Below are 10,960 nucleotides of genomic sequence, written 5' to 3' on the forward strand. Positions count from 1 at the left end.
AACCTGAGTTGATCTAGACCTCACCTAACCCTACTTGGGAACCAGAGGCCCTCCAGTTGGGTTTCAGATCAATAAGCTCTAGCTGGTCTCCAGTCTAGACCCACCGAACCTCATTCAGGACCAGAGATCCTCCAACTCTAGTTGGTCTCCAGTCTAAAGCCCACCCAAGCACAGCCAAGGAGATTCGAGCACCCTCTCAGGACATCAAGGCAGTGACGGGTCTTGGGGAAACGTCGATGACTATGAGCTCAGAGAACCTGGTCCCAGATGTGGAGAAGGGGACTGTCGTGGTGGTGAGGGAGTCACGGCCCCGCAGTGACCCCTGGAAGTGCTTGGGGATCTCTTCTTTCCTCCTGCTGGTGGGGGCCACCGTTGTCCTGGCCTTCCTGCATTTCAGGGCTGGCCAGCAGGTGAGAGAGGGGCTGGGCTGGGGGGCAAGGGGGTGGAAGGGGAGACCATGTTCCTTCCATGTGGTGGTGGGGTCAACTGGGAGGATCTGAGCCCCTAGGGGTGGGGCAAGGGTCCCAGATTCCTGGGTTCTGCATATGTCTGAGGCCTGGGTACTGTGAGTGTGCATGTGTATGTGTGTGCGCTCCAGATGCCTGGGTGGGGGGAGTGGGGGGGTGTTCTGGGCACCTGGATACATCTGTGTCTCGGACACCTGAGCTGTTTGTGCATGTCCCAGACACTCTAAGCGTGTGTGTGTGTGTGTGTGTGTGTGTGTGTGTGTGTGTGTGTGTGAGTGAGAGAGAGAGAGAGAGAGAGAGATACACCTGGGGTCTGTGTGTATGTGTCCTGGAGGCCTCTGTGTGTGTGTGTGTGTGTGTGTGTGTGTGTGTGTGTGTGTGTGTGTGTGAAGTGGGAGTTGGGATGCCGTGAGCCTGAAGGCAGCTCTGCCTGAATTGTGAATATGCATTCTTGTGCCTGTGGTTTGTAATCAGCCCCTTTGGGGGAGGGAGGGGGTTAGCATGTGCGTGCATGCTCCTAGGAGCTTCTCTGTGCATTTGTGGTTACACTGCATTTGCGGCATGGACCACACGTTTGATGTGTGTTCTGTATGTGTGGTTGTAGATGCCTGCCCCCCATGGGGACGGTTGAGCTGCACACACGAGGGGATGTGTAGCTGAATGGTGTTGGGTTGTTCTAGACAGACCTGTCTCCAAGGAGTGGGGGAGAGGTGTTCATGTCCTAGGCACCTGGGTTTTGGATGCATGTATGCGTGTTTCTGTATCCTGAACATCTGAATTATGTCCTGGGCATCTGTGTGTGTGTGTGTGTGTCCATCCCAGACATCTGGGTTCTGTGCATGCATGCATGTGTGTGTGCATGCATGTGTGTGTGTGCATGTGTACAGCCATGTGTTCTCTGGTTCCTCCACCATAGCAGCTGTGTTGTGTCTCCCCACATGCACATTGTGTCTCCACACATTGCTGTATTGTGTCTTCCCTCCCCTGTGTATGTTGTGTCTCCCCACCCGGTCACGTTGTGTCTGCCCACATGTTGCATCACACAACTTCCCCTCCATGTCGTCCCTCATTGGCCATTGATCCTCCTCTTGTAACCCTCTGTTCTCTCCATCCCTTTCTTTTCCAGGCACTCAGAGAATCCAGGGCCCTTTCTGAACCCTTAGGTAAGTTGTTTCCCATTCACCCTCACTTGTTAATTTCCCTGGAGCAGATCCGGAAGCAGGGGGAGGGGGTTATTGGGCAGTTGCACCTCCCTATGATTTCTGCTCCACCCAAACATTAAACCCAACTGCCCAGGAGGAAGGCAAGGGCATTTCTATCCAGACAGCAGTCAGGGGAATCCATTCACAGCTCCCAGCTTCCTGCTAATCTTTCTCTACTCCATTGGTGGGACCACCCCTCTCACTTGGAGGGGTCTTGATTTTCCACTAGTCAAGCCAGCCTTCCTTCTGGCTGGTTGCCATCCTGGCAACATCCCTCTTCTCTTTCACAGTCTGTTGGTAACTCTAGCAATTTGCCTTTGCCCAGGGGTGGCATGGGCTGGTTGCAGAGGCATGATTCTGGCTCAGGTAGTGGGTTTGAAAAGATGGCCTCTGGAGGTCCATTCCAGCCCTGACTTCTCTATGATTCTATGATAGGTGTAGAAGGGACTGCCAGGGAAGTGTTGGGGGCGCTGTCCAGACACTCAACAAGGCGAGATTTTTGCTTCATGAATCCAAATAAGAGGATTAATTATAATGACCCCAGGATTAAGGACACACAGTATCTTTGGCCTAGTTTGTGCCTAGTTTGTATCATTTTCTTATTATATAATGTAGCTAATCAGCATACCTTTTCATGATGCCCCTTTATAACTCCATAGTATGTCCACACCTTGAGGACAGTGCCCAGTTCTGGTCCAAAAGGATAGAAAAGAAGTAGAGAAGGTCCAGAACAAGGGTGACATGTGCTATGGAGGGGCTTCCAGATGAGGAGAGACTAACGAGGCCAGGCCTGGTCAGGTTAGAAAAGGAATGCTTGAGAGAGAACTGGGGAAGGGTTTGCAAAATACTACATGACCAAGAGAAAATAAATAGGGATTTATTATTGCTGGTCTCTCACCATTCAAAAACTCTCAGATTTCCCTGTTTTAACCCACAAAGCTCCTGAGCTGGGAGTGGATAAACCCTTGCACCAGCCACTTCTGGTAGCTTTCTCGCTGAGGACAGTCTGCTAATCACCCCTCCTCCAAGCTCATTCAAATTTCCCCTCCTCATTAACGCCCGGAAAAGAGAAAAGAAAGTGAAAAATTGCAAATCTTTTTTGGTTTGCAAAGCTGGGTGAGAGACAGAGCTCTGTCACAGGGGCCTCTCTCTGTCTTTCCCAAAGGAGTCTGGTGCTTCCTCTCTCTGTCCCATTTTCATCCCCTCCATCTGGTGTCCGGTGTCCAGTTTTGGGGCCTCACAAATTTTTGAATACAGATTGTTTTGAATACAGAGGTGGACAGGTTGTGAACAGTCCAGTGGAGATGGGCTCAGAGGATGTGGCGTCTGAGAAAAGGCTGGAAAAACTAGGGTTGTTGAGTCTGGAGAAGGGAAGAGGCTAGAGATAGGCTTTTCACCGTGGCGGTAGGGTACAGGACTAGGAAAAGGTGCCCTAGAGACATGGTAGAGTCTCCATTCCTGGAGACATCCAAAAGCAGGTTGGATGAAGGGTTGAGGCAAGGATGACCCCACCTTGACAGGAGTCTGAGCTAGATGTGACCTTCCAGGCCAGCCTTCCCATGATCCTCCACCAAAGGCTTTCTGCTTCTCCTGAATGTGCTTATTTGCCACCTTGAGGCACCTCTAGACCCTTGATAAGGCAGAGCGGGTAGGAACATGTCCAGGGTCACCTTAACTCTGCTCTGACCCCCCTCTTGATGGTCATCTGCATAGTGTGTCCAAAGCAATTCTCTTCTTCCATCTACCTAACCCCATTAGACATTGGTTCTCCCCCTGAAGACCAGGATGGTGGCTGGGGGGAGCATTCATTAGCAGAAAGGTGGTTAATGAGAGAAAGACTCATCTGACTGTTCCTTTGTCTTCCCAGAAGCGGGTCCCAGGACAATGAAGTTACAAGCAGAAAGAGCTCAGAAGCCAGCAGCACATGTCGTAGGTAAGATGGGCTTGGTTGCACAACCTGGGGAGACCCACAACACACCTCAACACACATGCAGGGATGCATATGCAACACACAGGGACACACACCATGGAGAGCTGTGGCGTGTGTGTGAGTTTTTGGGGACACACGCACAACACACAGACATACCCTTCCCAAAACACCCACACTATGACATGCATACAACACAGCATACAATGCATGTGTTGCCATCCCCCAGGCGCACACCCACACAAGCGCACACACAACACACAAACATGGGTGTCCATAAATGCCTCTTACACATAAAACAGACACAAAAAATGCATTTCCATGCAAAGAAACCCACCCCTACACTCCTATACATGTCCTGACATGCAAAACCCACACCCAGACACAATAACACACACACATATAATACGAACACGCCATGGAGGGGAAGAGGATGTGAGCCCATCTTTTGCCATTCAAAGTCCTAACACAACAGAGGGGGATGAACTAGAATGGGGGACTATCTTAATGTGGGGGCTTGGATTTGGTTGTGGGATGTAGGATAACATCTCCCTGGTATCCCCTGGGCCTGTGTGACCTAGCATGGTAGGCTGAAGCCTGCATACAGTAGCGGCCACACTAAGGCCTAACACACTAGGCATAAGCCTGCATGGGGTAGTGGCCACACAAAGGTGTAGCGCAGTAGGCTGAAGCCTGCATAGAGCAGTGGCTGTGCTAAGGCCCAGCATGATAAGCCGAAGCCTGCGTAGGGTGCTGGCCATGCTAAGAACTAGTGCAGTAGGCTGAAGCCTGCTTAGAGCAGCATCCAAAGCATAGAAGACCAAAGCCTGAATAGAGTAGCAGCCAAGCTAAGACCTGACTGTGGCTTTTGACCTCACCTGTTTCCTCCCACCCCCTCCACAGCCACCATCGAGGGTGACCACCTCAAGTGGGATGCCGAGGTAGCACCCACCATGCTGCTGCATGGGATGAAGCTGGTCAAGAACAAGCTGGTGGTGCCGCAGAATGGGCTCTACTTCGTCTACTCCCAGGTGGTCTTCCGTGGCCAGGCCTGCCCCGAAGAAGACCTTAGCCTCACCATCTCCCGCTATGCTGTGGAGTACCCCACGGACAAGGCCCTGCTCACAGCCTTCAAGTCAGTGTGCGTGGGGTCCCCGGCCCCAGGTCCATCCCCGACCTCCGACCAATGGCTTGAGTCCCTCTACCAGGGTGCTGTCTTCCGGTTGGAGAAGGGCGACGAGATCTCTTCCCAGCCTGCCAGCACCAAGTATGTGGATGCGGAGAGTGACCAGGTGTATTTCGGGGTGATTGGGATGGATTGAGGACCCCTCCAGCACATCCTACCATCCCTACACCCCAATCTCCACCCCACTCCTTCCCTGTCAAGGAGACAGCCCATTGGCTCCGCATTGTAGGTAAGACCTCAGGACACCTGTAAGACCTCCAAGGACCGATCAGGTCCTCCAACACCAACCCACAAAGCCACTTCTCTACCTGGGGACCTCCATCCTTCTCAGCCAATGGCCATCTTCTCTGGCCAAGACACCACATCTTCCATAAACTTTGAACTTTTTCGGAATGGGGGCAAGGTCAGCTCTTGAAACAGCCCGTTTACGATGCTCCACTGAAGAAGACCCCAAGAAATCTCCAAGCTCAGTACTGCCCCAGCTAAATGAGCTGACTAACTTATTCTTCATTATTATGATGATAATTATGGTTGACTATTTTTATACTATTATTATTATTGTTATTATTATTATTATTGTTATTATTATTATTGTTGTTATTATTGCTGTTATGGGCCAGCATGAGAGCTTATTTTTTTTAGCTATTTATTTATTTATGTATTTATTGATGGCTTTGTTGATGAGTTGTTGAGTTGGCCAAGCAGGGAGAGTTTGGAGGAGTGTGTGTGAGTGTGTGTGTGTGTGTGTGTGTGTGTGTGTGTCCCTGCTCAAACCAAAGAACTTGTGTCTTGCATGGAAAGACTCCCATGTGCCTACCTGTCATGAATAGAGGGGCGGGTATGCGTTTTAACACACCCGCCCCACGTCTGTGTGTGTCTACACAAAGCAACACAACCCTGGCTGTGTTCACACACACACAAGCGCACACACACACACCTGGCCATTGGATGGCATGGAGGATGACCTGTTTCCTGTCCTATTGGGATCTTCCATTTGATTGTGTTAGATAAGGCACGGTGTTGTATATAGCGCAGCTCCCAAGAGTCTCCTTGCTGTCTAGCCAGGATGTGTGTGTGTGGTGTGTGTGTGCAATATGGCCCCTCTCCTCTTCTGGAGGGGATAGGGAGTGACTACTGCCCCTATATTGAGCATGGGCTCAATGGGGTTCTATGTATACTGTGTATATTACGGTACTAGGACGCCTGGGTTCTTTGCTTACTCCGGAGGGCACTCAGGGCAGCTGCAAGGGAGCCCAGACACCTGGGGTCTCCGACTGCTCCAGGAGGGGACTGCAGGAAGCTAGGATGAAGCCCGGACAGCTGTGTTTTCTTTACACTCTGGGCAAAGAGTGAAGTCAGAGGTCTTAATTACAGCAGTGGGGGACTGGGAGCCCGGGTGCCTGGGTTCTCCCTGCTCTCCAGACCAAGACTTGTGGCGGGGGGGAGGAAGGGAGGGAGGGAGGGGGGGGGCAGGTTGTTATTTATTTGTGTGGGGGAGGGCGATAAAAGAGCTCCTCTTTGTTGTACAAGTGACTCCACAATAAAGCTCTGTTCTTCACCACCTGTGTTGTGTCTGGTCCAGGGGATCCTTCCAGTAGTCACAAATCTGCCCCAGTATCCCCACCCTATGGAGCTGGAAGTAGTCTGGGTTGGGGCCTGGCTGTGAGGTTGATTAGTGGGTTGGAGAAAGGCAGGGTTGGGGGCCCGGATGGCTGGGGTCCCTGGTGGGGTTGTGGGGCAGCTGGGAGCCTGGACACCTGGGTTTTCTGTCTCCTTGGGGAGGAGAGTGGGGCTCTGGGCAGCTGGGGACCTGGACACTGGGGCTCTCTCCCATCTCTAGGAGGGGAGTGGGGTGGCATGGTTAGAGCAGGAGGTGACTGAGCCTGGGCGCCTGGGTTCTTCCTCTGTTCTGGGAGCTACAGACCAGGGCAGGCTGGGAGCCTGGATGCCTGGGATCTCTGGGAGGGGAGTGGGGGCCGAGGGGTGGGAGCAGAGGAAGGGGTGGAGGTTGCCTGGATGCCTGCGTTCTCTTATCTCCCTGGAGAGGGGAGGGGAGTGGTGCATGGGATGCCCGGGGCCGGACACATGGCTTCTTTCCCACCTCTGGGAGGGGAGTGGTGTGGCATAGTTAGAGCAGGAGGAGACTGACGGCTGGATGCCTGGGAGGGGAGTGGGGCTGTGGGGGCACTGGCAGCCAGGACGCCTGGGCTCACTGGGCGCAGAATGAGCTCTGGCAGGGCAGGCTGGAGCCCCCCTTTATCAATGGGCAGAGCTAGGCTGCCTGTGACTCTGCCCCCTCTCCCTTCACTTGTATAAAAGCAAGGCCAGGATGTCTTCCTCTCCCACCCCTTGAACCATCCATGCCTTGAGATGGGCAATGGACACAGGAGTCCAGGCAGGGAGGTAAACCCAGGAGACTGTTGGGACATGGATGTCAGGGTCTCTGACCCCCCACCCCCAGCCCTGCCAGTGCCCCTCACTCCCAACCCACAGCCCCCTCTCCAAGTGCTGCCCCTCACTCCTGATGCACAGCCCGCTGCACACCCCCAACCCTACCAGTGCCCCTCACTCCCGACCCACAGCCCCCTCTCCAAGTGCTGCCCCTTACTCCTCATGCACAGCCCGCTGCACACCCCCAACCCTACCAGTGCCCCTCACTCCCGACATGCAGCCCCCTCTCCAAGTGCTGCCCCTCACTCCCGCTGCACAGCCCGCTGCACACCCCCAGCCCTGATTGTGCCCCTCACTCCCGACCCACAGCCCCCTGTCCCCAAGCCAGTAGATGCATCAGGCCTGGGACAAGCCAACACCATGTCTCCCTGCTTTCCAGGAAGTCTATTTTTAGCTTTAACAAGGACACCCCAGGCTCCTAATAAAAGTCTGTTCCCCACCCCCGCCCCAGGGACCTGAGTCACATCCTGTCGGGGGAGCCCAGGCCTGAGCCCTACAGATGGTGGGTTGGGGAGGGCAGATGCATAGGTCCCCTGCGTGGGGAGTGAGAGCCGGGGGTGGGAGCCCGGATGCCTGGGTTCACCCCAGAGCTATGGGGGAGAAGTGGAGTCCGTGGGTGCACGGGGTGGGGCGCGGAGCCCAGATGCCTGGTGCTCTTGCGTCTTCCCCAGCGGAAGCCCTGGAGCTATTTTCAGTCTCTGAAGCTGAGACTTTCCTTCCCCTTCTACGCGAAGGAGAAACATGTGGTGGCACGATGAACCACAGCAAGTCCCAAAGCTCACGCAACCCCGTGGGGAGGGAAAAACCAGGGAGTCGGGGCTGCGGGTGGGGAGTGAGAGGCACTGGCAGGACTGGGGGTGCCACGGGGCTGTGGGTTAGGAGCGAGGGGCACCAGCAGGACTGGGAGGAAGCCTGGGCTCTCCCCAGAGACTCGGGTTTTCCATTTCCAGCTTCCTCTTCCCTTTCCTAGGTTCCTTCCACCCACGGGCAGGGAGTGGGGCCGGGCCAGGAAAGTCCAGCTTCCCACCCCCCGCTACCAGCCATGATGGTGCCCCTCACCCCAACCCACAGCCCCTGGCCCCCTTGCCCCTGCCCGAGCCCCTTGCCCCTGCCCCGCAGCCCCCTGCCCCGCCAACCCTGCCAGCACCCTTCACTCCCAACCCGTAGGCCCAGCTCCCGGTTACATCATGCTGTGTATGCCCAAATTTCCGCCTCAGAGCCGAAACCAACAGTTAGGTAATTGTGGTGGATCCACCCGCCCCCGCAGCACCAGGCAACATCCTCCAGGGCCTGTAAGTCATCTCTCTGGGCCCCTGCTCTCAGCCCCAAGCCTCACTCCCTGGCCCCAGCTTTGGGTCCATCTCAGGAGCCAGAGCTGCAGGTCGGGAGTGAGGGGTGCCAGCAGGTCTGGGGGGCAGGGGGCTACAGGTCAGGAGTGAGGGGCGCCGCAGAGCCTGGCCTAAGGGATTGGGGCTGGAGGCGGCAGCTTCCTCGCGAGGTCACTGCTGCGTCAGAGCTGAACCGGGGATCCCAGGTGTCCGGGGACCCTGGTCCCCACTCCCCGAAGCCCAGGAGACAGGGTGGGAAAAGCACCCAGGCGTCCAGGCTGCCAGCGCCCAAACTGTGCAGTACGCCCTGCCGCCAAGGCTGGAAGTCAGCGAACCCAGGCGCCTGGGCTCCCAGCCCCACCCCGTCCCACAGAACCCAGCGTCCGGACACCATGACCCCAGTAGCATCCTGCCCAAATCTGGGTCACTCTGTGGCTGGTGCTGGGAAATTGCAACTCTCCCCCACCCCCCAGCCATCGTCACTGTGGCAGCCAGGCGTCATGGGGACCAGATCGGGGCCCTGTCCCAGTGCGTCACGGGAGCCAGGCTGCGGATCCCAGAAAGCTGCCCCCGCTGCAGAGAACCAGGCACCCGGGTCCCCACCCCCGCCCCGCTCGCTCCCCACCCGGAGAACCCGGCATCCGGGTTCTCGCCCGCCAGCCCCGCTCGTCCAGAAAACCCAGGCATCCGGGCTTCCACACCACCCTGCTCTCACCCCCAGCCCCACTCCCCACCCAAAAACCCCATGTGTAACTGGGGGAAGCCCAGACACAGCAGGCCTCATTCCCCTTTGAGAATGGGAAGAGAACCCAGGCGTCCAGGCTCCCAGCTGCGCTTGCTGGAAGAGCCCAGGCCCCGCTTCCCAGGGACCCCGGGCGCCCAGGATCCCACCCACGCACCAATGGGTCTCCTTCCAAGACAGCCCAGGCATCCAGGCTGGCAGCCCCCCACCCCCTGCTCCAGCCTATTGCATCCCCTTCCCTTCTCAAAGCTGGGCATGCAACCCAGGTGTCCAGGGCCTCAGTGCTGAGCCAGTCATCCTCACTCCTCTGCTAGAACTGGGCATTGAACCCAGGTGTCTGGGCACCCCCCACCCCCCAGCCCTCCCTCCCCTACCAGACAACCCAGGTGTCCAGGCAGCACCCCCCCCACCACACCCAGCCCTCCCACCCCTACCAGAGAACCCAGCTGTCCGCACCCCGTGCCCCGCCATAGATCTGGGCCAGGGGCTGTGGCTGGTGCTAAGAACCAGGCCGGATGTGGCTGGGTGTTCGCAGCCTGGATGCCTGGTTCTGTGTTAGGGAAGCGTGGCCAAAGAGCCCAGGCATCCGGGCTCCCAGCTCCAGCCCCCCCACCAAAACCCCAGTAGACTTTGCTGCTTTTCTTGGAACTGGGGAAAGAACCAGGTGTCCTGTCCTGGCTCTCAGCCGTAAGTCACCAGGCCACACCGGTCCCTTCTCCTCTACCAGGGAGAGAGCCCAGGCATCCGGGCTGCCTCCTCTGAACCCATCAAACCCCCCACTTCCCTTCCAGAGAACCCAGGCGTCCGGGCTCCCCCCTCAACCACACTTTCACGCCTCACCTCCACTCCCCTCTCAAAGGACCCAGGCATCCGGGCTCCCCACCCCCAGCTTCCTCCACTCTGACTTTACAGCTTTTTATCTTGTTAGGGGGGTTTTATCAGGGTTTCTCACTGTGATTGTCCCCCAGCCGCAGGGAATCCCCCTCTCGGATGCCTGGGTTCTCGGGGGGGGTGGAATGGGGGCTGGTGGCAGAGCCGAGGGTGGGCTGGGAGCCTGGACACCCGGGCTGTCTGGGAAGGGAACTGTGGGGGTCTGGGGATGCCCCAACTGCTCCAAGAGACCAAGATGTGGCTGGGTCTGGGGTGGGCAGGGCTGGGTAGAATGGGGACAGGAGCTGGGGCTGGCTCTGGGTGGGGGGCAACAGCCACATAGAACAAGCTTGGTGTCCACAGCACCCCCTGGTGCCCCCCTGCCCTGGGTGTTGCAACTGGGGGGTGTGAAGCAGTGGGGTGGGAAGGAGGCAGAGCTCCCTCTAGCAGAGAACAGGGGCATGCAGGCTCTCAGCTCCCCTGCTCTGGTCCCCGGTCCCTGCTGGCCTCCCAGGGAACCCAGCAGGTGTCCAGGCTCCCAGAGGCCACCTTCTGCCTTGCCTTGGTTTCTGCTGCCCCCTGGTGGCTGATGTCTGTATTGCAGCTGAAAGGAGGCACAGGCCTGGGCTGTTCCCTGGAACGCAGCCCCCAGATGTGCTGGTGCCCCGCGCTCCCGACCCGCACCCCCATCCACAACAGTGCTCGTCTGATGGGGTGGTTCTCCTCCCTGAAGTGGTTGCATTTTGGGTGCAGGTCCGAGTGCAACGAGCGACACGGAGCCGTGGAG

At 56.9% G+C, this 10,960-nt stretch overlaps 1 protein-coding gene across 1 annotated transcript; it reads left to right on the forward strand.

Annotated features, from left to right (window-relative positions):
• Positions 1 to 222: 222 nt before the first annotated feature.
• On the forward strand, positions 223 to 6,224 carry TNF (tumor necrosis factor). Its single transcript, XM_006258212.4, has 4 exons — positions 223 to 410; positions 1,594 to 1,630; positions 3,537 to 3,602; positions 4,500 to 6,224. The coding sequence occupies exons 1-4, from the start codon at positions 237 to 239 to the stop codon at positions 4,916 to 4,918; spliced, it is 696 nt and encodes a 231-aa protein (XP_006258274.1). The 5' UTR covers positions 223 to 236; the 3' UTR covers positions 4,919 to 6,224.
• The last annotated feature ends 4,736 nt before the right edge of the window (positions 6,225 to 10,960 follow it).

This window comes from Alligator mississippiensis, chromosome 11 (assembly GCF_030867095.1).
Source record: "Alligator mississippiensis isolate rAllMis1 chromosome 11, rAllMis1, whole genome shotgun sequence".
NCBI lineage: Eukaryota > Metazoa > Chordata > Crocodylia > Alligatoridae > Alligator > Alligator mississippiensis.

Excerpts from the sequence above, each read along its gene's own strand:
- TNF (XM_006258212.4), top strand. The coding sequence starts at position 237 with ATGACTATGAGCTCAGAGAACCTGGTCCCAGATGTGGAGAAGGGGACT. Across the intron at positions 411-1,593 it reads ATTTCAGGGCTGGCCAGCAG|GCACTCAGAGAATCCAGGGC; the intron begins GTGAGAGAGGGG and ends TTTCTTTTCCAG. Across the intron at positions 3,603-4,499 it reads GCCAGCAGCACATGTCGTAG|CCACCATCGAGGGTGACCAC; the intron begins GTAAGATGGGCT and ends CCCCCTCCACAG.